At 50.4% G+C, this 27,488-nt stretch overlaps 1 protein-coding gene across 1 annotated transcript in view; it reads right to left on the reverse strand.

Moving 5' to 3' along the window:
- Nucleotides 1-303: 303 nt before the first annotated feature.
- The window catches only part of LOC138259594 (gastrula zinc finger protein XlCGF57.1-like), a 215,101-nt gene continuing 187,916 nt past the window's right edge, over nt 304-27,488 (reverse strand). Inside the window, exon 8 of the mRNA XM_069207427.1 lies at nt 304-3,369. Coding sequence (XP_069063528.1) covers nt 2,486-3,369 — 884 coding nt within the window. The 3' untranslated portion in view covers nt 304-2,485. The remainder of the gene's footprint in view (nt 3,370-27,488) is intronic.

The raw sequence follows: 27,488 nt of genomic DNA on the forward strand, positions 1-27,488 counted from the left end.
CGCAAGTGATAGTCCAATGTGTAATTATGTGCAAGAGGCCCAGAATCTCTTCTTGGTATTGGTATCACCAGGTGTGAATTTACAGAAGCAATTAACTTTGGAGTTTTTAATATGAGTCTTAGTGTAGGTTTCTGTAGTCAGTATTACTTCACAAAACTCCCAGGTTCAGCTGGTAGACTTCAAGTTATTTGGAAATACACAGAGGTACACATCAGCTACTGATTTTGCATTTCAGTGTCACTGGTGCTTATGTTCATTTCATTGGCCTTTTGTCATATACACATATAACTTAGATATTATTTTGAATTACTTTTTAATGACTTTCATTGTTTTGTGTAAGAAAGAGTAACAGTTGATTCAAAATGCTCTAAAGAAATGCTTGCAATACTGGATGCAAGTAAGGCACCCGCGGATAAACTTTATATGAACTAATTTTTCATAAGCTTTCATTTCATATTTTCCAAAATGTGACCTGTCTCTGTTCCCTCTATTTGGCGGAGATTTGGACTGATCAAGATAACAAAGCGACTAACCAGACCCCTGCCATATGGTTACATGCAAGTAAATACTGGTGGTTAAGGTGAGGATGGGGGTCCTTGTCTATGACCAAGTTATGTAATAAATCAAGTGGAGGCTTCAAGTATCTTTTTTTTTCTTGAAATCGAATATTTATGTAAAATATGTGTGAGAATTGTGGGTTTGGATAAGATATGCTGTGCTCATACTCACCACAAAGGAAGCATTGAGGACTATCATACAACTATATACTGATTGAGATGTTCTATGCACTAGAGTGTGCAGTGCTAAAGGGATCCTCCTGAGACAAGCCTCGTTATTGTAGATTCAAATCTTACTACGGAAAAGCATGCTGGCACAAAAGTGTTTCTGTTTGACTGGAATTGAACAGGGTCTCTGCAGGACTGTGGAAAACTGAGACTTTGGCCTGAGGCATAGAGAGGGTACTGTGCATAGATCAATGCGAGGAACAAGAGAAATTAAATGCATTCTCTGTTTCTAGGCCCTGATACAGGCATTATTTGTACATTCTGTGATTAAAACCAACATTGTAGCTGTTTTCAATCTAGTAGGAAATGCTCTTAATGACATATGAACCCCCAAATCCCTTGACTGCCCCTTTCAGCCATGAACCCTCCATCCATTCTGTTCTACTTAGCCAATCGCACCTTTTCCACTTCATCCATAAGCGAAACTGTTCCCACCATAAAAACCGTCAATCCCTCCTGTGAACACAGTGATCTTTTCTGACCTTAAACTGTCAAATCATTTTTTCTCCCCTCCAGAGGCCAAAACTACCTCTATTAAATCACTGCCTGACTTCTCCTTCTCTGTATTCAGCTGCCATTCAAAATAATCACTTACCACTTTTCCTGGGGTCATTTTTTAAGGCTCCTCTACTTTTCAAACTCAATATTTCTTTGCTTAGGGCCAAACTCTCCTACTTTGGTTATTAAAACCACCTATATGCTGATGACGTACACATTTTGTCTTCCCTTTGTTAGCCAATCAAATGTATGACAGTTATCTACCACTGTATGGCTGTACACTCTCTTATGCCAAACAAGCCCAAACCGTAAATGCTCTACTTTCGGCTTCATCAGTCTCTATGTCCTTTCCTATCTCAGTTTCATTTCCAGTGGACAAACATACCCTCTTACAGCCTTAGTTTCCTTTTCAGCACCAATGGGGTTTTAGAATATTTTACATCCGGCTGATAGATTCCAGCTGCTCAGCATCAACTGGAGTTATCACCATTTCCATATCCTAAATCACCAAGTAACATGCTGGTTCTGCTGGTAACAGGCTGAGCAAATTCAACATTTGCAAGAACTTGCTTGTAGGGCTCTATAAATACTCGTTCTCTCCCCTTGACAAAGTGGTCAGCCTTACAAAATGCATATTCTCTAATCTTATACTGGCACAGACTACCTTCCACTTCAGAAGACAGAGAGGATCCCTATCTAGTTGTCGGAGTGCTCAGTTCAAGCTCCTTACCTGGGTCTTTAAGCAATCCATGGCCTAGTCCCACCATACTTTGTTAAAATTCTACTGCAATACTCTGAAGCACAATCTCCTACAACTCATTTCCGTGCCCACACCACCATATGCTGCTTCCATTTTTAGTTTCAGTCCACCTGCCTATAAAGAAACACCCTCGTTTAGGGCTACCTCCACTGTACGAGCATTCAAAACGATTCTCGACTCGTACCTTCTCAATTTAAGGCCTCAATAAAACCTTAAAAATGACTCTATGCATTCTACCCATCTGTTCTTTCATGAGTTTACCTCCATGTTACATCATTGCTACTCTCCACTACCTTTAGTTCTTAGTGCATTTAAAGTATCTAATTGCTGTGGGAATTCTAAGGTGCCGTAAAAGTCTTATCTTCTCAGTAACAACGTTCTCACATTCCGTGCAGGTGAAGTGCTGCAATCTACTGTAGATTCTCTTATGAAGTTTTTATTCTCAGGTAGAACTCTTCTCTTGCTCGGAGTTGAAATATGGCTTCGCTTTTCTATGTATTCTCTGGTGCCTTAGAAGGTTTGTGTTTCGAGTAAAGCTCTTCTTACACTCAGTGCAAGGAAAGGGTCTCACTCCAGTGTGTATTTTTTGATGCTGTAGAAGATTCGTCTTTCGAGTAAAACTCTTCTCACATTCAGTGCAGGGAAAAGGCCTAATGCCTGAGTGAATAATCTGGTGCCGTTGAAGATCATTCTTGAATTTAAAGCACTTCTGACATTCGGTGCATTGAAAGGGTTTTTCTGCTGTGTGGACTATCTGATGACGGTGAAGATCTGTCTTCACAGTAAAGCTCTTTTCACACTCAGTGCAGGAAAGAGGTCTCACTCCAGTGTGCTTTCGTTGGTGCTGTAGAAGGGTTGCCTTTCGAGTAAAATGCTTATCACAATCAGTGCACGAAAAAGGCCTAACTCCAGTGTGAATACGCTGGTGACGTTGAAGATCATTCTTCAGTTTAAAACTTTTCTGACATTCAGTGCACCGAAAAGGTCTCACTCCCGTGTGGAATCTCAGGTGCTGTAGCAGATATGCCTTTTGGAAAAAACTCTTCTCACACAGAGTGCATGAATAAGGTCTCACTCCTTTGTGGAGTCTCTGGTGATAGTGAAGTTCTTTCTTTAAAGAAAAGCTTCTGTCACACTCAGAGCAGGGAAAGGTTCTCATTTCAGTATGTATTCTTTGGTGCTGTAGAAGGAAAGTCTTTTGTGAAAAACTCTTCTCACAGTCAGAACAGGAGAAGTGTCTATCACTTGCTTGTTTAAGGCTGTACTTGTGAGTTATGTTCTTCATGCACTGAAATACATCCAAACTTGCTGCCTCCGACTGGTGTGCTGCAAAATAAAAAAGTTTCATTTAGCATATGAGAAATATTTTATTGTCATAATAACCACAACCTTCACAATGTAATGAGTAGAGTTTCAAAGGAACCCTTAGCTGCCTGGTATCTAGATGCCAAAAAAGGGATTTGACCAGGTAAGGTGGAGGGTTCCGAAAGTGATTAATTTTCCTACCCAGTTCACAAGGATCATTATGGAACTTTATCAAGGGCTGTCCGTTAAATTTGAATGGTGAAACATAGACACTAGCATGATTACGATTCAATTTGGGACTAGACAGTGAGCCCCTTGTCACTAACATTTGTAGATCCCTTTGTGAGGAATATAATTATATGGGTGTATTCACAAACTGCACTTTGTAGTATGTTCAGAAGTACTACAATAATATTACTAAACTACTACAAAATGCTATTCACAAACCTAGAAGTCTAAGGGGGTCATTCTGACCTCGGCGGTAAAAGCCGCTTACCGCCGGTCAGAAGGCCGCCACAATACCGCCGCGGCCGCGGTCAGCCGCCACGGACATTCTGACCCACAACTGCAAAACCTCTGAAAATCCGCCCTCCACTGCAGTCCGCCACATCAGCGGCCAGCGGTAAACTGGAGAAGACCAAACCTCCACCGCCACGCCAACAGAAATACGCCCATCCCATTATGACCCGCAAATCCACGCGGCGGTCATTCAACCGCGGTACTCCATTGGCGGTACACACCGCCGCGGTCAAAATACACACACCTTTACAAACCCCTACCACATTGGACAATTTGAAAGGCACACACCTGAAACACATACACACACCACTCCCACACATCCAATACCATATAAAACACACACCCACATCACCCACAAACCCCTACCAACAAAAACCAGAGACGAAGGAGAGAGAGAGACACATCAGAGAATAGATAGCCAGACACACAGAGGCACACCGCAACATCACACATACCACAGAGAAGCACAAAGCACCACACACCAACACACACATCATCACATACACCACCCCACCCCATGGCACCACAAAGGCACCCACGCTTTTCGGACCAAGAACTCCGGGTCATGGTGGAGGAGATCATAAGAGTGGAACCCCAGCTCTTCGGCTCACAGGTCCAGCACACCACCATAGCGAGGAAGGCGGAGCTCTGGCAGCGGATTGTGGACAGGGTCAACGCGGTGGGACAGCATCCCAGAAATAGAGAGGACATCCGCAAACGATGGAACGACCTACGGGGGAAGGTGCGCTCGATGGTCTCGCGACACAACATCGCAGTGCAGAAGACTGGCGGGGGACCCCCACCCACTCCACCCGAATTCACAACATGGGAGCAGGAGGTACTCAACATCCTGCATCCTGATGGCCTCGCTGGAGTACACGGAGGAATGGACTCTGGTAAGTACAAGGCCAACCACTTCACCCCACCCCCAGCATGCTAACCCCCACCCTCACCCCCAACCCCCCAGCACACATCCTCCCTGAGAATGTCTCCCCAGCACAACCCACCCAACACCAACCCCTGCATGCCACCCCCAAACTATGGACACCCATCACCTAAGCATGACCACTGCACATACCCATCACCCCCCCCCCCACAAAACACCCTCACAACACCTCCCCCAAGGGAATGCCAGCACTGGGGGACAAGGGCACCTATAAAACTCAAGCTAATGCACACACAGAAACAATAACCATACCCTCTTACCCCATGCAGGACCCGAACGACAACACACCGGTCAGGAGGGACCAGAAATGTCCATCCCACCCCCGGAACAGGCCACTAGTGATGACAGCAGCTCTGTCGACCTGGAACCTGACGACCAGCCCGGACCATCGGGGACCTCTGGGCAGTCGGTTCCCCTCACCCAGACACAGGCCACTGCAGACCCAACCCCCTCTGGGAACAACCGCACAGCTCCCACCCAGCGGGCCCATGCCTCTGTCTCTAGGACAGGTCAAGCAGCGGTGTGTCTACCACTACAGGGCCCCCAGGGTAACCCACAAACCCAACAACAACAGGGACCTGGGGGCAGTGGGAGTGGGCACACCGTCCAGGGGACAGAGGCCCAGGGAAACAGGGCAACTCGGAGGGCTGCTGTGCGACAGGGGGGGGGAGGAGAGGCCCAGGGAACCCACTCTCCAAGAGGCCCTAACCACCATCATGGCTGCCTACCACCACTCACAAGAGACGATGGCGACGGTACTGGCCAGGTTCCTGGAGATCCAGGCACAGCAGGAGCAACGCTACATGGGGTTCAGCGAACAACTAACCAACATCTCAACCGCTATGGGGAGCATAGTCCAGGCCCTGAACCGCATAGAGGACACGTTTCGGGACCATGTGGCATCACACCGGGCCCCTGTCACTACCCAGGAACAGGAACAGCCTACCACCTCCGCCGGCGCTAGTGGACAGGAGGCCCCACCACATCGACAGCCCCCCAGAACCCCACCTCCTGCTGAACAACAACCGCCCCGCAAAAGGAGCCTGAGATAAAAAAAAACGACAGAGTAGGATGTCAAGTCCCCCGCCAGCATCACATACCCCCTGAAGTCCTCCCACTGTCCCACATGGCCACCCTGTCAAACCTTGAACTGCCCCTGCTCCATCCTGCCACAGGCGTATGGACAATGCACCTGTGAGACTGAGAACTGGACTCCGCCATGGACATTATTCCACCCCCACCCATCACTGTTTCACCATCATGTACCAATATCTATGCACTAATAATAAATCACACATTGCACTGAAATCAATCTGGACTCTGGCTGTCTTATTTACAAATGTATGTCACATTACATATCAATTACGTATTGTGAACATGGTGAATTACACATACTGAGGTAACTTAGCATTAGTCCATGGGCCAACCAAGCCGAGGTCACGCAGTGGCTCATACAGCACAGAAAAGGGAAGGGAAATTCAAACATCATGTCCATAGGTCTGGGGGGAAACCGACAAAGTTGAGATGCAGGAGGCTTTCAGGAAATGTAAAATGGCATGGGTGATCATTACCTGTGTGCTACTGGAAATACTGTGCTATTACTCTGTCCCTGTTGTCTGTGTCGTCCTCTGAGTCTTCCTCCTCTTCACTCTCCGCAGGCTCCACAGCTATTTCAACACCACCATCTGCACCATCCTCCTGCAGGAAAGGGACCTGACGTCGCAATGCCAGATTGTGAAGCATACAGCAGGCCACGATGATGTGGCACACCTTCTTTGGTGAGTACATCAGGGATCCCCCAGTCATATGCAGGCACCTAAACCTGGCCTTCAGGAGGCCAAAGGTCCTTTCGATGATCCTCCTAGTTCGCCCATGGGCCTCATTGTACCGTTCCTCTGCCCTGGTCCGGGGATTCCTAACTGGGGTCAGTAGCCAAGGCAGGTTGGGGTAACCAGAGTCACCTATTAGCCACACATGTTGTCTCTGTAGCTGCTCCATTACATAGGGGATGCTGCTATTTCGCATCACATACGCGTCATGCACTGACCCTGGGAACTTGGCATTTACATGGGAGATGTACTGGTCAGCCAAACAGACCACCTGGACATTCATCGAATGATAACTTTTTCGGTTTCGGTACACCTGCTCATCGTCTTTTGGGGGTACCAAAGCCACATGGGTCCCATCAATGGCACCAATGATGTTGGGGATATGTCCAAGGGCATAGAAATCACCCTTCACTGTAGGCAAGTCACCCTCCTCTGGGAAAATGATGTAGCTCTGCATGAGTTTCATCAGGGCAGACAACACTCTACTCAAAATCTTAGAAAACATAGGCTGAGACATTCCAGATGACATGGCCACTGTGGTCTGGAATGACCCACTTGCCAAAAAATGGAGGACAGACAAAACCTGCACCAGAGGGGGAATCCCTGTGGGTTGGCGGATGGGGGACATCAGGGCTGGCTCCAGCTGGGCACACAGTTCATGGATAGTGGCTCGGTCAAGTCGGTATCGTAGTATGATGTGGCGTTCTTCCATTGTCGACAGGTCCACCAGCGGTCGGAACACGCGAGGATTCCTCCTTCTCATCGCAAGTCCCAGCGGACGGTGCCTAGGAAGGACAACATGGAGCACAGAGTCAGCCAAACCACAGGTACATACAGACAGCTTGCACAGTTAAAGAATGGCAATGGGTTGAAAGGCGTGTATGTGTGGCAATGCAAGGCCTAGGCCTGTGTGTCGCATTCAAAATTAAGCCATGTAGGCCCTTGAAATGGCGGCTGCCTGACCTGTGAAGTGGGACAATGGGATGTGAGGTCAATGCGCTGGCGGGGCACACCGTGGCGGTAGGCGGTCGAAGACCGCGGCGCAAAGCCGCATTGGTTAACATTGAAGCCTATGGGTTTCAGGAGCCAATGACGAAGTGCGCCGGCGGTCGCGGTACGCACCGCCGCGGTACGCACCGCCGCGGGCGTGACCGCCATTTTCTATCTGCTTAATCACTCGAGACCTGATCATCCACAGGAGAGGACCTATACTGCAAGTGCTGCTGTGACCTCGGTCTGGAAGATACAATGGCTGCTGCGACTGGGGAAAGGGCCCCTGCCTTCACGTCTGAAGAGTTGGAGAAGCTCGTGGATGGGGTCCTCCCCCAGTATGCGCTACTCTACGGTCCTCCAGACCAACAAGTGAGTACACCGGGTGCACATGGAATGGGCTATGCCTGTGTGGATTGGGGTGGATGTAAGTTGGTGGGGTGGGGGGCGAATGAGGAGTGCAACGCCCGACAGATGAGAGCATGTGCCATATGGCAAAGTTGGTGGGGGGGGGCCAATCACATCTAACATGCAGCTCATTGATGATTTCCATCTTTCCACCCTGTACATGTCAAATAGGTCAGCGCCCATCAGAAGATCGAGATTTGGCGTGCCATCGCCAAGGAAGTCCGGAACTTGGGGGTCCACAACAGACGGGGCACCCACTGCCGCAAGAGGTGGGAGGACATCCGCCGCGGAACAAGGAAGACCGCAGAAACACTGCTGGGGATGGCCTCCCAACCTAGGAGGGGTGCCAGTCGCACCATGACCCCCCTGATGTCCCGGATCCTGGCGGTGGCTTACCCAGAATTGGATGGGCGCTTTAAGACATCACAGCAGACACAAGGGGGTGAGTATCAGCACATTCTCCTATCTTTCTGCGCAGTGGAGGCGTCTGGGTGGGGGAGGAGGGCTGTGGGTGACATTAGGCCAGGGCGCTTTCTGTAGTGTAGTCCTCTCCCTTAGGCATGGCCCTGTGCCCCCCGGCCCCCACCTCTGTAGGGTGACAAGTACAGCCATTGAAGGTCCTGCATCTCCCATGTGCGCGTTTGACGTCTCTTGGCCTGTTGTCCTAGTCAGTAGTACTGAGTAGTGTACCCCGAATGCGCGGCTTAGTGCATTAGGCTCCTGTGTCTGTCCTCTCCGCCAACGGTGTTGACATTGCATGCACTCAACCTGGTCTTCTTTTTTCTCCCCCCACCCTTTCTCTTCATCTTCTTGTGCATGTGTGCATTAGCAACATAAGGCGGAGGAGATTTGGCATCGGAGCACGAGGGAGCTGCAGGACACAAGGCCCCGGTGGGCCCAGGAACAGACACCGAGGGCACCAGTGATCCGGAGGGCGAGGGGAGCACAACGACGGGGACCGCTGGTGAGAGCAGCGACAGCGACACGTCCACCCAGCGCACCAGCCCCGCCCTCCCAGCAGCCCCTCAGTCTTCGCTCCGTGCTGGTTCGCCCAGGAAGGCGCGAGTCTCCTTCGCCCCAGGCACCTCAGCCCCTGCCCCTGTTGCCCCTGCTGCCCTCAGTGCGGAGCTCATTGACCTGGTAAGGACGCTCATTGTTGGGCAGACGACCCTTTTGAATGCCATCCAGGGTGTGCAAAGGGAGGTGCAACAGAGCAATGCGTACCTGGAGGACATTCATTCGGGTCAGGCTGCCCATCAACGAGCGTTCACTGCTCTGGCCTCAGCACTGACGGCAGCCATTGTCCCTGTTTCCAGCCTCCCTCTTCTTACTGCCTCCAGCCTTTCTCTGTCTCCTGTCCCTCAGCCTATCCCATCCACACCATCAGACCAGCCTGCACACACCTCAACACCCAAGAGCAGCTCATCCAAACACAAGCACCACAGATCCCACAAACACTCACCCAAGCAACACCCAGATGCAGACATGCCAACAGCCACTGCCACCCCTGTATCCCCCTCCTCCTCGTCTCCCTCCTCCCTCCCTGTGACGTCTACACTCACACCTGCATGCACCCCAACATCAGCCAGTGCTTCCATCACCACCTCACCCTCCAGTACAGTCCACACTCGTGCAGTCACCACCCCCACTGCCATTTACACGTCCCCTGTGTCCTCTCCCACTGTGTCTGTCACCCCCTCTTCCAAGACACACAAACGCAGGCAGCCACCCACCCAACAGACATCCACCTCACGACAGCCTACAGCACCAGCACCTTCACCCAATGACAGCACACCTGACTCTCCTACAACCACCTCCTCTACCTCCACTCCCATCTCCACTTCTCCTCCCTTTTACCTTGGCCCTAAAAAACTTTTCCTGGCTAACCTTGACCTCTTTCCCCCCGATGAGCTCCCCCATCCATCTTCAAAGAGTCCCAAGAGCACCGCAGCCACCACCAGCCCAGCTTCGGGTGTCACTGTTGTGCATGGGTTCTGGAGCCCACCCTTTGCCAGCAGTGACACATCCATCAGCAGCAAGGACACGTCCAGCCCCCCCCTGGCAAGAGGACCCGCAAAAACAAGGGCCGCCGTGCGAGGACCGACAGGGCTGCCCCCAAGGAGCAATGTGCGGCCACTTCACCACCCACACCATCTAGGGGAGGCAAGGGCCCGAGAGCCCCATCAAAGGAGCGGAAGGGCAGCAGGAGGGCGGAGAAGGTGGACCCCACATGCCACATCCCAGCTGGGAAGGAGGACACTAAGGAGGCCAGGAGTCCGTCCCCGAAGGGTCCAGAAACGTCACGGTCCGAGGGCGACTGAGACGGGAGTCCAGGCCAGGTCTGGCTCCCTTGACCTGCTGGATGAGCACCGCTGAACAGGGCCCCGCCGTGGAGATAGGCACCGCTGAACAGGGCCCGCGGGGCAGAAGAGCACCGCTGAACAGGGCCCCGCCGTGGAGATAGGCACCGCTGAACAGGGCCCGCGGGGCAGAAGAGCACCGCTGAACAGGGCCCCGCCGTGGAGATAGGCACCGCTGAACAGGGCCCGCGGGGCAGAAGAGCACCGCTGAACAGGGCCCCGCCGTGGAGATAGGCACCGCTGAACCGGGCCCGCGGTGCAGAGGAGCACCACTGAACAGGGCCCCGCCGTGGAGATAGGCACCGCTGAACAGGGCCCGCGGGGCAGAAGAGCACCGCTGAACAGGGCCCCGCCGTGGAGATAGGCACCGCTGAACAGGGCCCCGCCGTGGAGATAGGCACCGCTGAACAGGGCCCGCGGGGCAGAAGAGCACCGCTGAACAGGGCCCCGCCGTGGAGATAGGCACCGCTGAACCGGGCCCGCGGTGCAGAGGAGCACCGCTGAACAGGGCCCCGCCGTGGAGATAGGCACCGCTGAACAGGGCCCGCGGGGCAGAAGAGCACCGCTGAACAGGGCCCCGCCGTGGAGATAGGCACCGCTGAACAGGGCCCACGGGGCAGAAGAGCACCGCTGAACAGGGCCCCGCCATCTCAAGCACCGCTCCGCTGGGCCCCGCCGTCTCAAGCACCGCTCCGCTGGGCCCCGCCGTCTCAAGCACCGCTCCGCTGGGCCCCGCCGTCTCAAGCACCGGTCCGCTGGGCCCCGCCGTCTCAAGCACCGGTCCGCTGGGCCCCGCCGTCTCAAGCACCGCTCCGCTGGGCACCGCCGTCTCAAGCACCGCTCCGCTGGGCCCTTCTTCTCAAGCACCGCTCCGCTGGGCCCCGCCGTTTCAAGCACCGCTCTGCTGGGCCCCGCCGTCTCAAGCACCGCTCCGCTGGGCCCTTCATCTCAAGCACCGCTCCGCTGGGCCCTTCCTGTCATGCACCGCTCCGCTGGGCCCCGCCGTCTCAAGCACCGCTCCGCTGGGCCCTTCTTCTCAAGCACCACTCCGCTGGGCCCTTCTTCTCAAGCACCGCTCCGCTGGGCCCCGCCGTCTCAAGCACCGGTCCGCTGGGCCCTTCATCTCAAGCACCGCTCCGCTGGGCCCCGCCGTCTCAAGCACCGCTCCGCTGGGCCCTTCCTGTCATGCACCGGTCCGCTGGCCCCCGCCGTCTCAAGCACCGGTCCGCTGGGCCCCGCCGTCTCAAGCACCGCTCCGCTGGGCACCGCCGTCTCAAGCACCGCTCCGCTGGGCCCTTCTTCTCAAGCACCGCTCCGCTGGGCCCCGCCGTCTCAAGCACCGCTCCGCTGGGCCCCACCGTCTCAAGCACCGCTCCGCTGGGCCCTTCTTCTCAAGCACCGCTCCGCTGGGCCCCGCCATCTCAAGCACCGGTCCGCTGGGCCCTTCATCTCAAGCACCGCTCCGCTGGGCCCCGCCGTCTCAAGCACCGCTCCGCTGGGCCCTTCATCTCAAGCACCGCTCCGCTGGGCCCTTCCTGTCATGCACCGCTCCGCTGGGCACCGCCGTCTCAAGCACCGGTCCGCTGGGCCCTTCTTCTCAAGCACCGCTCCGCTGGGCACCGCCGTCTCAATCACTGTTTATGGTTCACTGTGCCCACCATGCCTCCTCCTTGACCAGTGTAGACTGTCATCCACCTGATGGACTGTGGCTTTGCACTCCCCAGGATGGTCCAGTGGGCAGCCCACCCACTGTAGAGACATTGAGAGACTGTGGCTTTGCACTCCCCAGGATGGTCCAGTGGGCAGCCCACCCACTGTAGAGACATTGAGAGACTGTGGCTTTGCACTCCCCAGGATGGTACAGTGGGCATGGTGGCTCCTCGTGGATCTGGCGTCGTGGACTCATGTGGCTGTGGTGCCCCCCCCCTTCCCTTCCCCCTGAGGTGCCTGTAGTTTTTACATCTGATGCCCCTGCAGTGTTCTCTCCAAAGGACTCAGGTCTCCTGTGTGGGCTTTGCCCTCATTTCTCAAGACTTTGGCCCACGGACATGATGAGTTCGTAGGATGTGCAGGACTTGGTACTTCAGTTATACACTGATGTGTATGTAATTACTTTTGTTGTGAATATCTTTCATGGTTGTACGATAATTTTCTGGAGCTTTTCGGTACATAAATATTTATTCCAAATTGGATTATGTCCTAGCATTTTTCAGGGGTGTTTGTGTAGTGTCACTGTGACTTGTTGCTCTGCATTGGTGTGTACATAGTTGGGGGGGGGGGCGCATATGTGTGTGCCCGTAACCTTTCGTCCTCCCCCTCCCGTGTGTCGTAGGTGCAGTACTCACCGTTGTCGTCTGCGCCGGACTTCGTACTCGTGGTAGATGAGAAGGTAGACGAGAGCAGGTAGGATGTTTAATTCGGGTTCCATGCTGTCCTCCTTCCTCCTGGAGTGCGTTGTGGTGAGCGTTTTCCCGTCCGTAGTCTGTTTCCGCCGTGTTTTTATCGCGGTGCTCCCGCCCCGGAAAAGGTGGCGGATTGGGGAGTTGGAATAGTGTGGGCGGTACATTGTCTGCCGCCTGGCTGTTGGCGGTGGCCGCCGCGCTGTTTGTTTGTACCGCCGTGGCGGTCGGAGTGTTAAAGTGGCTGTCTGTGTTGGCGGTTCCCGCCAGGGTCAGAATCCCATATCTTTTACCGCCAGCCTGTTGGCGGGTTGGCCGCCGCTTTAACACCGACCGCCAGGGTTAGAATCACCCCCTAAATCTCCACCTGATCTTTCTCTTATCTTTTCTACAAGGAGATCCTCTCACATGTAAGTTTGCTACTTAGTGGTAAATGTGGGAAAGTGACTGGGAAAAGTGTCCTACTTACTACTAAATGTAAGGGGCTTAGGGAGGAGGTTAGAGAGGTTAGGGAGGATTTTCGGAAGTGTTTGGGTTCCAACATGCACCCATCCACAAATGTTTAAGTCCACTGATATTCCCAGACCACACTTCTAAAGTTATTGCAGTCAAAAAGGAACCAAGAAGTAGAACATTACTCCAGGTCATAGCTGGAGTAAGCCCATCACCACACTTGGCCAACCACTAGTTCTGCAACGCCCTCTGGGCTCTACTAGACTTTAGGTACTATTATATGTCTCCCTTTGCTTTATTCATACAAAGACTGGCTAGCCCTCATGATGAGTGCCCCTACCTTTAGAAATACTAGACTAAAATGACAGAGAACAGGGAAATGGGAGGGTACCCTCTTAAATTTCATGGACAGTTTGTAAAAGAGACTTAACAAGGAAACCATCAAACACATACATTTCTGCTGTAAGTAGGGGCAACCTGTTGTTGTGAGCATATCAAGATGTCCTTTACTGAGTCTAGTGACTGTGACTCTAAGTACCTGCCTACCTGCACACAAAGATTTTCATGTTGCAGGATGACACAAGTTCAACTTTAACACGGGTTCAAATGGTGACACTGTGTAGTGTTCTAATATTATAATGCAATTAACCAGTGGTGACAGAGACAAATGTCAGGAAATTCATGGGAAAGTGGAGTTGTTAGCTAAAGTCAGTGTTCTGTAAAATGAACCTCTCTACCAGCCCAGTAAAAAGCAAGTGTAACACATTCTAGTGACAGAATGTATGCTAACTGTTCAATGTTCAACATAATTATGACGTAGCCCTGTCATATGAAAATATTTCACCCTGTAAGCATCTGTTTGTGGCATGTAGTGCTGTAGATTCAGATGCTTTGCATACTCCTGCCATCTAGTGTTGGGTCTGGATGTGTGCAAGTTGTTTTTCTTTGAAGAAATCTTTTGAGTCACAAGTTTGACTGACTCCTCCTCCTGGTGATAATGCACATAGGCATCCACTCCATTGTTAGATTGTTTTGCTGCAGACGGGTAAGAATGGAGTGTAGAGTAAGTGTAAGTAATGAGATGTCCATGTGAATATAAAGTAAACAATTGCAACAGCCATAGGTGTCATGGGGGGAAGGGGCACATGTCAACTTACAGCAATACATTGCTCGAACAGATGCTTATAAGGTCAGTAACATATTCCATTTGAGGTATGTGTGGTTCTAGATACACATGCTTTTCTTAGACTGTAAAGGAGTCCTCCTCAGAAGCGGAGGCTAACCTGTGGGTGTTGCAGTTGTCTGAGAAAGTGTATGTAGCACCGCAACACATAGCAACATTGCTTATTGGTGTGCTAGAGCATCCACCCAATAATCTTTAGTGAAGTAGACCATGGTGGTGTAGACCGTGTAGCTGATCTGTGATTGTCAGCTATAGGATTATTCATAGAAAAGCCATGCATGCTCCTTTCTTCCTAGTAGAGTGTGCTCTAGGAGATGTAGGTTGAGTTCTTTTGGCTTTAGTGTAACATGTTTCAATGCACTTCAATATCCGTCTGGCTATACCCGAATTGGATATAGGCTTTCCTTTATGGGGTGGGGGAAAAAGCAACAAATAGTTGTTTACTTTTCCTGAATGTTTTAGTTCTATCAATGTAGAACATAAGGGGCCTTTTAACACCTAATGTGTGGAGACCTTGTCCGCAACTGAATATGGTTGTGGGAAAAAAAATCAGCAACTGATTGGTTGAGGTGAAAATGAGAGACAACTTTAGGGAGGAATTTGGAGCTGGTGCAGAGAACCACCCTGTCTCTATGGAGTTGGCAGAAAGGTTCTTCCAAGGTTAAAGTGTAGAAGTCACTAACATGTCAAAGTGAGGTAAAAGCAATTAAAAATGCCTCCTTACAAGAGAGGTACTGGAGAGGGCATGTATGTATGCAGAGGCTCACATGGAGGGCCAATAAGTTGTGTAAGAACAATGTTAAGGTTCCATGAGGGTGAAGGTGGAACCCATGGTGGAATAAGTATTTTTAGCCTCAAAGAGGGAACACACCATATTGTTCACAGTGCCTGTGCGCCGCATGCTGAACTGCAAGGAGTCATGCATAGGAGCAGCAATGTGGGCAGGTCTCTGTGACCCGGCTTGTTTGTCTTCTTCGCCATACAATCATATTCAGATGCGTCAGGAGCAGATAGCTTTGGTTTGTCCTGGGCACTGGACTGGTAGGTGGTGTAGTAGAGTGGGCCTTTGGAAGTGGTTGAGCAAAGGCCAAAACACTGCTTACCTGGAATCTTTCCATTACTGATGCTGCTGGTACTGTGAGGGGGCAAGAGCTAGCAAATCGCAGAGTGTCCTTCAATGCAGATAACCAAACAGTAGTAGCACTGGTGAATGGCCACAAAAGTAAATTACATTTAGCGATTCATGCTTGCCTGCTTGCATGTTAATATTCAGTTTAGGGTTAGACATATGCCAGGTGTGGAAAATAATATTGCAGATGTATTATTTCGCTCATAGTGGTAGAGTTTCAGTGGGATGGTCCTGGGAGACGAGAAGAAGACCAATGTACCTCAGGATGTGTGGGTGCTGAGAGATTCAGGGTTCCTGATTAAGTAGAAGAGTCTTTAGCAGCACTGATAAGAGCAGCAGATAAGCAAGGGTAGCGAGAATGTTTGGTTAGCAACGTTGTTAGGCGTGTGCCTTTAGTTCTAGACCTGGTAAAGAGCTGCAAGGATGTGGTAAATGTCATTATGGGTCTAATAGAGAAACACTTGCCAGAAGTCACCATACTGAGGAAGTTATCAGGTGTGGCTGTTCAGAAAATCTCTGGGAATGAAAGCACATGAGGTTGAGCTATAATGAAGGGGGGAAACAAGATGTAATGGGGGCTGTTGCTTCTGTAGTTGGCTGAATCTGTGGGTAATAGAGTGTGTCCAAGACTGGGATTTCCTGGTTGGAGTAAAGGGGTTTTGAGGCACTAGTCTGAGAAAACTGTGGCACTGCCAGGCGGCCATTCTTTCAGCTTGGTTAGGGGAGGGGAAGGGAAAGTAGTGGGAACATTATGGTGGCAAATGGACAGGGATAAAGGGCATGGATGAGCTGCAGGAGGTGAGACTGTTTCTGAAATAAAGTGAACGTTTTAAAATATAAATAAATAAAATAAGGGTTTGTGGGTGCGATTGGTCCATTGGTGAGGGTGCTTTGGTTCTGACATTGGGGTGGTTGGGGTTTAGAATATACTGTATTAGTGAGGCTGATATGTAAAGTATTGCATAGATTATAAGAAATGTAGCTGCTGGAGCTGCCCCCCAAAAATAGCCTTTTAAGCATATTGTTTCTGGTCTGTGTCTCTCCTAATATTCCAATGAGCACTTCTCAGGTCGCTGGTGGTTGTGTCATTGTTTAGGGGGCAGAAGTACGAACCCTCAGTGTTTCCAACTTGCAATTTGTGTTTTTTTGCATCTCTCAAATTGTGAGTCGCGAACACTGAGACACTGTTTGCGATCACCAAATGGGTCACAAGGGATCTGCCTAATTAATATACATGAGGCAGGTTGCAGTTTGCGACCCATTGGCAATGGCTGGCACTCACAGAAGCAGAACAACATGTCTGTGACTGCTTTTGAAATAAAGCAGTTTTTTTTAATGCAGCCTGTTTTGATGCATTTCAAAAATGAAAATGAAAAGTTTTCATCTCATTTGTTTGGGATGGGCAGCTGTAGGAAGTTGGCTCTGTATGCACTATTTCAAAGTAAGGAATAGTATGCACAGAGTCCAAGGGTTCCCCTTAGAGGTAAGATAGTGGCAAAAAGAGATAATACTAAAGCTCTATTTTGTGGTAGTGTGGTCGAGCAGTAGGCTTATCAAAGGAGTAGTGTTAAGCATTTGTTGTACATACACACAGGCAATAAATGAGGAACACACACTCAGAGACAATTCCAGGCCAATAGGTTTTTGTATAGAAAAATATATTTTCTTAGTTTATTTTAAGAACCACAGGTTCAAATTCTACATGTAATACTTGGCATGAAAGGTATTGCAGGTAAGTACTTTAGGAACTTTGAATAATCACAATAGCATATATACTTTTCAAATAAAACACATATAGCTATTTTAAAACTAGACAGTGCAATTTTCAACAGTTCCTGGGGGAGGTAAGTATTTGTTAATTTTTGTAGGTAAGTAAACCACCTACAGGGTTCAAGTTTGGGTCCAAGGTAGCCCACCGTTGGGGGTTCAGAGCAACCCCAAAGTTACCACACCAGCAGCTCAGGGCCGGTCAGGTGCAGAGTTCAAAGTGGTGCCCAAAACACATAGGCTTCAATGGAGAAGGGGGTGCCCCGGTTCCAGTCTGCCAGCAGGTAAGTACCTGCGTCTTCGGAGGGCCGACCAGGGGGGTTTGGTAGGGCACCGGGGGGGACACAAGTCCACACAAAAAGTACACCCTCAGCAGTGCGGGGGCGGCCGGGTGCAGTGTGCGAACAAGCGTCTGGTTTGTAATAGGAATCAATAGGAGACCAAGGGGTCTCTTCAGCGGTGCAGGCAGGCAAGGGGAGGGCTCCTCGGGGTAGCCACCACCTGGGCAAGGGAGAGGGCCTCCTGGGGGTCACTCCTGCACTGGAGTTTCGATCCTTCAGGTCCTGGGGGCTGCGGGTGCAGGGTCTTTTCCAGGCGTCGGGATCTGAGAGTCAGGCAGTCGCGGTCAGGGGGAGCCTCGGGATTCCCTCTGCAGGCGTCGCTGTGGGGGCTCAGGGGGGACAACTTTGGTTACTCACAGTCTTGGAGTCGCCGGGGAGTCCTCCCTGAAGCGTTGTTTCTCCACCAGTCGAGTCGGGGTCGCCGGGTTGCAAGTCTCACGCTTCTGGCGGGAAACGCTGTTGCCTTTAAGTTGCTCCTTTGGAAACAAAGTTGCAGTCTTGAGTGAACAGGGCCGCTGTTCTCGGGAGTTTCTTGGTCCTTTTAGAGCAGGGCAGTCCTCTGAGGATTCAGAGGTCGCTGGTCCTGGGGAAAGCGTAGCTGGAGCAGTTTTCTTCCGAAGGGGGGAGACAGGCCGGTAGAGCTGGGGTCAAGGCAGTTGGTGTCTCCGTCTTCTCTGCAGGGTTTTTTAGCTCAGCAGTCCTCTTCTTCTTAGGTTGCAGGAATCGGAGTTCCTAGGTTCAGGGGAGCCCTTAAATACTAAATTTAAGGGCGTGTTTAGGTCTGGGGGGTTAGTAGCCAATGGCTACTAGCCCTGAGGGTGGGTAAACCCTCTTTGTGCCTCCTCCCAAGGGGAGGGGGTCACATTCCTATCCCTATTGGGGGAATCCTCCATCTGCAAGATGGAGGATTTCTAAAAGTTAGAGTCACCTCAGCTCAGGACACCTTAGGGGCTGTCCTAACTGGCCAGTGACTCCTCCTTGTTATTCTCATTATTTCCTCCGGCCTTGCCGCCAAAAGTGGGGCCGTGGCCGGAGGGGGCGGGCAACTCCACTAGCTGGAGTGCCCTGTGGTGCTGGAACAAAGGGGGTGAGCCTTTGAGGCTCACCGCCAGGTGTTACAGCTCCTGCCTGGGGGAGGTGATAGCATCTTCACCCAGTGCAGGCTTTGTTACTAGCCACAGAGTGACAAAGGCACTCTCCCCATGTGGCCAGCAACATGTCTTCAGTGTGGCAGGCTGCTAAAACCAGTCAGCCTACACGGGTAGTTGGTTAAGGTTTCAGGGGGCACCTCTAAGGTGCCCTCTGGGGTGTGTTTTACAATAAAATGTACACTGGCATCAGTGTGCATTTATTGTGCTGAGAAGTTTGATACCAAACTTCCCAGTTTTCAGTGTAGCCATTATGGTGCTGTGGAGTTCGTGTTTGACAGACTCCCAGACCATATACTCTTATGGCTACCCTGCACTTACAATGTCTAAGGTTTTGCTTAGACACTGTAGGGGCACAGTGCTCATGCACTGGTGCCCTCACCTATGGTATAGTGCACCCTGCCTTAGGGCTATAAGGCCTGCTAGAGGGGTGACTTATCTATACTGCATAGGCAGTGTGAGGTTGGCATGGCACCCTGAGGGGAGTGCCATGTCGACTTACTTGTTTTGTCCTCACCAGCACACACAAGCTGGCAAGCAGTGTGTCTGTGCTGAGTGAGGGGTCCCCAGGGTGGCATAAGATATGCTGCAGCCCTTGGAGACCTTCCCTAGCATCAGGGCCCTTGGTACCAGGGGTACCAGTTACAAGGGACTTACCTGGATGCCAGGGTGTGCCAATTGTGTAAACAAAAGTACAGGTTAGGGAAAGAACACTGGTGCTGGGGCCTGGTTAGCAGGCCTCAGCACACTTTCAATTCAAAACATAGCATCAGCAAAGGCAAAAAGTCAGTGGGTAACCATGCCAAGGAGGCATTTCCTTACAGCAGTGGTCCATGGGACTACTGCGTGCTCGGACAAAATGTTGGCACCCCCATTCAAAAAGAGAAAAGGGTCCCTTGGGAACCCCTTTTTGTTTGTGAAAGGGTTACTACTTCCTTCAAGGAGTCAGTAAAGTATGAATATTTTGCAACCGCATTCTAGGTGCAAAACATTCATACAAGTATTGGTCATCAAAAACTTTGGAAACTTTTGAAACGTTTAAAAGCTAGTTTGGCTACTACGGCCCGGCTTGGGCAACCATTTCTGTTAGGACGGAGGTCTGGAGTGGACACTTTTGGACAGTTACCTGGCCACCAGAAAGTTTTTGAAGCAAAATCCAAACCTTATAGGTCAACTGCCATCTATAGAGTGGTCCTGAATCTAAGGAATGCAGGCAAAAGATGTGCAAAGGATGCTCTGGTTTGGGTACGGTCGACGGGGGTGTCTTTGTGGGTGCTTCTTGGTCCACAAGTGAAGTGGGCGAGTTTGGCCACAGAAAGCTGGGTCCCTCGAAGTCCCCTACATTGCAGCAGCAGGCCAGTCAGTGTTGGGCTACTGGTCAGCCTGCATCGCGGTTGGGGTGAAATCCTTAGGTGGGGGCTAGTGTCTCCTGGGTGGAACGAATCGGGACTTGGATAGCACTCCTGGCTCAGGCAGACTTGGGAGCAACATTTGGTTATCTCGGATTTGTCCTCTTGGGGCCCCGGCGGCTGGGAGCAACAAAACATCTGAGGTGACTAACAACTTGTCAGTTTGGGCTACTTCAGCTGTTGTGTCCCTAGGGCTGGTTCCAGAAGATCAACAAACTGATCCTTGGAGTCATTGCTCTAATTTGGGTCTGAAAATCAACTTTTCCGTGAGCCAGGAGCCCGGAGTCCAAACTTTGATAGCCCAAGGAGAAGCAGGTGCAATCCTTCTGATAGTGCAGCCTTTCTTTGTGCGGGTTCAAGGGCAGTTGGACAGTCCTTCTTCAGTCCTTTCTCCCATTCCACTGTGATCTGAGGGTCAGCGTGCCAGGAGTGCATATATATATCCTGGGAAAGTGCCCTGACTGGACTACGTAGTCACTCATCAAATGGCTACTGGGTCACCTTTTACTTAGTGACAGAGTTTCTGTGATGTGTGGCATCTGGCTATCCCAGAGTGCCCCATTCAAGATGACACAACCCTTCTTCGTTGTTAGGCACTTGGTAGGCCAACCTAAAGGTGTGGCTGGAAGAGAGCTACACATCCACGGCAGAACCAGTCTGGGGGGTGAGTTTTCCCTCCTTGACCCTGTCTCCACTTTGTCTGCAGGAACAAAAGGCCTCCTGCTCAGGGGAGTTGGCACTACTTACCCTCACAAAGGCGGATTCTCCTTTGTTGCTTGCATTTTTGGCTACCACCATGAGTGTCCATGCTGGGAGAGGAGGTGACACCTCGCTCTGCAGCAACTGCCTTTGTTTCCGGTGCTAGGGAGCCATTCACAAGTCTCTCCAGGTGGTCGGAAAGCTGCCTGTGTGCCAGGGCCTTTGTGAGGCCGCTGGGCTAGCTGAAGCACAGAGTGGCAACTTTCTAAAAGTTGCTTAACTCTAATAGTAGTATTAAATTTGATCTCAGCATTAGGTGGGGTTTAATGCCACGATTAATTTGACACCTTACATGACTCAGTTAGGTAGTCTCATTCAGGAGTTAGCTGGGGTGGAGTGCCAACAGATTACCCTGTGTTACCCAATAGGGTTATGTAGGAAAGTAGCCTCTTTCTAGCATGGTTACCCCCACTTTTGGCCTGTTTGTGAGTGTGTGTCAGTCTGTGTTTACTGTCTCACTGAGATCGTGCTAGCCAGGACCCCAGTGCTCATAGATAAAAACCTATATGTCGGTATGTTTTTGCCTGTCTCACTGGGACCTGCTAGCCAGGACCCCAGTGCTCAAAGTTTGTGGCCCAATGCGTATGCCTGTATAGTGCCTAACTGTGTCACTGAGGCTCTGCTAACCAGAACGTCAGTGCTTATGCTCTCTCTGCTTTTAAATTTGTCACTGTAGGCCAGTGACTTCATTTACCAATTTCAATTGCCATATTGGACCCCCCCCTTATAAGTCCCTAGTATATGGTACCTAGGTACCCAGGGCATTGGGGTTCCCGGACATCCATATGGGTTGCAACATTTCTTTTGCCACCCATAGGGAGCTCAGACAAACCCTTACACAGGACTGCCATTGCAGCCTGCGTGAAATAACGCACATGTTATTTCACAGCCATTTTCACTGCACTTTAGTAACTTATAAGTGACCTATATGTCTAACCTTCACCTGCTGAAGGTTATGTGCAAAGTTACTAAGTGCGAGAGCACCCTTGCACTAGCAAAGGTGCCCCCACATAGTTCAGGGACATTTTTTCTGGACTTGGTGAGTGCCGGGACGCCCTTACACGTGTGCACTACATATAGATCAATACCAATATGTAGCTTCACAATGGTAACTCCGAAAATGGCCATGTAACATGTCTAAGATAATGGAATTGTCCCCCCATTCCAAATTTGGTATTGGGGAGCCAATTCCCTGCATCCGTGCTACACCGTGGATGCCCAGTACTGCCAAACTAGCTCTGTGAGGCTTGCACTGCAGCTACAGCTGCTGCCACCTTACAGACTGGGTTCTGCCCTCCTGGGGTCCGGGCAGCCCAGTCCCAGGAAGGCAGAACAAAGCATTTCCTCTGAGAGCAGGGTGTTACACCCTCTCCCTTTGGAAATAGGTGTTACAGGCTGGGGAGGGGTAGCCTCCCCCAGCCTCTGGAAATGCTTTGAAGGGCACAGATGGTGTCCTCCTTGCATAAACCAGTCTACACCGGTTCAGGGACCACTTGTCCCCTGCTCTGGTGGGAAACTGGACAAAGGAAAGGGGAGTGATCACTCCCCTGTCCTCACCACCCCAGGGGTTGTGCCCAGAGCTCCTCCAGTGTGTCCCAGACTTCAGCCATCTTGCTTTGCAAGGTGTGGGGGCACTCTGGAGGGCTCTGAGTGGCCAGTGCCAGGAGGTTACGTCAGAGACTCCTCCTGATAGGTCCGTACCTGAAAAAGTAGCCAATCCCCGTCTCAGGGCTATTTAGGGTCTCTCCTGTGGGTTCTCTTCAGATTCTGCTTGCAACTTTCCTTCAGGAATCCTCTGCAACAACTTCAGACTCTTCTGACCTCGGATCAACCGCAGCCTGCTCCTAGAAACGCTGTAACTGCAACAAAGTGTCTACAAGGGACACTTTTTTTCAGCAACCTTAGCTCCAAGTCAGCAACTGCAACAGTTTCCATGGTGTGCATGCTCTAGGGACTCCCTGTCTTCATCCTGCACCAGAAGGACCGAAGAAATCTCCCATGGAGTGATGGAGCCACTCCCCTGCTCCAAGCAGGCACTTTCCAAGGTGACGACCGGTAACCTGGGACTCCTCTCTTGGTGACGAATGTGCTCCTAAGGACACAGAGGGTGGACATCATCGACACAGACTGTCCTGAGGTCCTGCTGACGCAACTTGGAGTAAGTAAGGCCTTGCCTTCCTCGAGAACGACGGTACCCCTGTGTATTGTGTCTTCTTCGACTCCTGAGGCCTCTATGCACTCTTTGCAAAATTACTTCGTACACAGCCTGGCCCAGGTCCCCAGCACTCCACCCTGCGATGGTCAACTCTCTGAGTTGTTCTCCGGCAGCGTGGAAACTTGTTTTGTTGTGCTGCATCAACCGCATTTTGCACCTCCTTTGAACCCAGATCCTGCGGCTTCTGGGGTGCTGGCTGGCATTCTGAGGGCTCTCTAAAGTGCTGAGACCCCCGTCTTCTCCTCACACAGAGTTGAGGCCCACAGGTCCCTCCTGGGTCCATCCAGCGCCATTTTGATGAAAAATTCACTTTTTTCGTAGCCAAGGCTTGTTGGTGCCTTCCAACACGAAATCTCATCTGCAACGATGTTCACGCCGTGGGACATCTTTTGCATAGCACAGCAACCCGCTGGCATCTTCCTAGGGTGCATTTCTGCAGTCTTCGACTAACCGGAGACTCTTCTTTTGCACCCTCTTCTGGGTTGGCAGGGGCTCCTGTCCTTTCTGGAACTTCTTTTGACTTCTGGACTTGGTCCCCTTCCTTTGCAGGTCTTCAGGTCCAATAATCCAGCAGTTGTTCTTTGCAGACTTGGTTGGCTGCTGCAAAATCCCCAAAACGAGGTGTAGATTGTCCTAAGGAAACTTGCAGTACTTTACTCCTTTTTTTCTGGACTCTGGGGTAGGGTCATTTACTTACCTTTACTGTATTCTTACCTTCCCAGCGATTCTGCACACACTACACTTGTCTAGGGGGGAATTCGTGATTCACATTCCACTTTTTTAGTATATGGTTTTTGTTGCCCCTAGACCTATTTTTCTCCCATTGCATTCTATAGGATTTCCTACTGTTTGCATTGTTCTATGACTATTTCCTTGTCTAATTTTGGTGTCTAGTGTATATATTGTGTATAATACTTACCTCCAGAAGGAGTATTGTCTCTAAGATATTTTTGGTACTGTGTCACCTAAATAACTACCTTTATTTTTGGTAACACTGAGTATTGTCTTTACTTATGTATAAGTACTGTGTAACTATAAGTGGTATTGGATGAGCTTTGCATGCCTCCTAGTTCAGCCTAAGCTGCTCTGCTATAGCTACCTCCATCAGCCTAAGCTTCTAGAACACTACTACATTCAGTAACAAGGGATAACTTGACCTGGTGTAAGGTGTAAGTACCCAAGGTACCCACTACAAACCAAGCCAGCCCCCTACAGGTTACTAACTTTATCCACAGCAAAACGACAATGTGGAAGTGTTGTAAAAACATATTAAACATATATGCCTTACTTAACAAAATACAGATCCCTGCCATAGGGCTCTATAGGCCTTCCTCAGGGGAAACACATGTATAGTGTTAAGGGATAGGGTGACTTTGCCATTGGTGTCAGTCTGCAGTGGCAGTATTTAAGCCATTTTGTACTTTGTCGCACACAAAGCTGCACAAACAGTGCTGCAGCCTGGAGGGGACACTCTTCCCTACACGCCCTGGGTACCATATAACAGGGACTTATAAGTCCTTGCCAATTAGGGGTATCTGATTCGACATGCAATTTGTATAGGATCAGAACACTGGCACTGAGGTCTGGTTAGCACTCTCGGTGTCGAAAAACCAGCAGCATCAGCCCAAAATTTGGGGGAGAATATGCAAAACGAGGCATTTACTTGTAGCTGCCTTTCCCTAATATCCTTTCAAATCTTTGCTTATTTTTCCTCTCTTTTTCAGAGAAGTTAATTGTTTCAACCATCATACCCTCATACTGTCACAATGGGTTGTTTATCTGCATTTCCTCCAGAATACCCAGTAAAGCCGAATTTTTTTAATTAAACATAGCCTTGTTGTGGGGATTGCAATGTAATTTACCTTTTCCTATGTGAATCTCTGCCATCCCAGAAAAGATGCCCAGTGACCAGTCCTTCATGCTTTGAGGGGTTAATTTTAGCACAGAAAAGAGCATTGTGTGATCACTATATGGCGTTTCTACCTCTAACAAATGTGCTACTTAGAGGAATATTGCAGATAAGGTTATGGCACAGACAACAATGGAGGAAAAATTAAAGCCACATTTAGTCACCTTTGCCCGTATGTCAGATTCTTTCCGACCATTTAAATGGGTCACACCCAAGAGGCTTAACTCTTCCAGAAGGAGAACCCCCTTTCTGTTACTCATACTTTGTTTTGGAAATATAGCCTCTGGTATTCTCCAACTTTCCTCTAGCTCAGTATGCTGATTGTGCTCCAACAAGGTGTTCAAGATTTTTGTATTAAAATCTCCAGTAAATAGAATCGTAGGGATTTTTTCATTATTCTCTTATTTCCTTTATCTTCCTTACAATTTCCTTTGAAATGGCATCATAGCAATGTCCTGGAGGTACATAAGCATTAAATATTGGAAGAGAATTGCCACCGGGAGGTAGCATGAGTGGCAATTAAATCTTTCAAACTTGAAGGTATTTACTTTCTATAGTTAGTGCTTGAAATTTCCAATCAAACTTTGTTAAACGAAACATAGCTAGACTCCACTTTAGCATGCCTCTTTTTATTGTCACTGCTGGACATGAGTCAACTGTTAAAGCATATACTGACTAGGTTTCTTAGAGACTGATTAAGGGTAAAATCTGAGAAATAAGGAAATTAATTTAGCTTTCGTCAATTCCTACTATATTCCATAAAAGTATTAGAATCCGGTTTCTGCTAAATAAAGCATGAGTTTAAAGAAATGGTTTTACTACTGCTCAAAATTCGCGGAGTCATGCCCATGATGAAGGTTCCATTAGAGGCTGATCATTGAGTTTTAAACCAATCTTCTAGAAGGACATGAGGTGAGAGTCTGGAAGGTGGCTTGCCTGGGATTCTCTACCTAGCGGCTGGCGACATCTGGGGGCCCTGGGCCTGCCTCCCTGAAAATTGCTACAAGCAGTCTGTGTTAATGCGGCAATGAAACTAGGCTCTATACGATTTCACTGGCACGCCCTTAGGGTGCGCCCACATCGGAGGCTGATGCCAGGGGGGTGGGTGAAATTGGACAAGGTGCCCCATGTGCTGCCCGTTACCTGAACACTTTCTTGAAGCAATACCTAATTCAGCCTTCCCCTCACACTAGAGAGAGCGCTACAGCTCCTGTCACTAGGAGGACTTCAGAACTGTACCCTGCACGCTACGTCTACTTGTGGTGCGCTGCAGGTGCTGACCTGGATGAAGTGACCCCAGCTGGCGCCCCCCCGCCTTAGAGCTGAACCCGGCCTGTGCTCCCCACTGCTCCCCGCTGAACATGCTGTGTGGATACTATTTGAGACTCTGCTGAGGACCTTGTACCCTGGGGGTGGCAGCGCAGCTGGGCCCTGGAACCCCTCAGTCTATAAAGCGACCCGCAAATGCGAGGGGCCCAGTCTGCTCAGGATGGCACTGCCACTGGGCTGCACTGAGGAGACTATAGCCTGTGATGGCCAACGGCCTGGGGCTGCGGGCTGCCGGACGTTGCCCCCCGAGATCTCTCTACTGAATATGTATCTGACATAGAGTCCAGACTGGCATTGACATCGCACCGGCCTGCTACTGGGGTACTGCCCCTCAGGTTGCACTCGGAGGCCAAAACAATTGGCTGATAGACTTCTTCGTGCAGTACTGCGCTCTTTGTTGTGCTTTTTTTATATACGAGTTACTCCGTGGCCCAGGGCCCGCCTGTAGTGCACCCTACAAGTGTCTCAATACTGCCGTGGTAATGCAAGGTGCTGTGCAGAGCTGCATGGGGGCCCCCTGACATTCCCCACACTGAGACTGCTCCTGCTGTACCCGCCCTCTGTCACAAGCCCGGCGCCATTGCTTGAAATGGGCAAGACGGATAAATCACAACCTACGTTGCAGTTCAAGTCACTGAAGACTCCCAGACTGTGCAAGGAGGGCGCGGCCACACTAAAAATGGGTTCTGATGCCACCTGTCTTGATGGCACTGGACCGGAGGTGGGGGACAACTTGCACCAAATCCTTACTGCCATGCAGCTTAGCCTTACCAAGATTGATGGCAAGATAGACTCACTCTCCTATTGTAAGGACAGGATGTCACAACGCATCAACAAACATGCAGAGCGACTAGACATGGTGGAGCGGTGGGTATCCAAGGCACAGGACAAGCGGGTCACAGCTTCGTGGGCACACAAACAACTGGAGAAGGCACTCACTGCACTGCAGGCCAAAGCTGAGGACTTGAAGCCTCGCTCTCGTCAAAACAATCTACAAATAGTGGGTCTAGTAGAATCCACCAATGTTGGAAACATGGAGACCTTCGT

This window comes from Pleurodeles waltl, chromosome 9 (assembly GCF_031143425.1).
Source record: "Pleurodeles waltl isolate 20211129_DDA chromosome 9, aPleWal1.hap1.20221129, whole genome shotgun sequence".
Classification (NCBI taxonomy): domain Eukaryota; kingdom Metazoa; phylum Chordata; class Amphibia; order Caudata; family Salamandridae; genus Pleurodeles; species Pleurodeles waltl.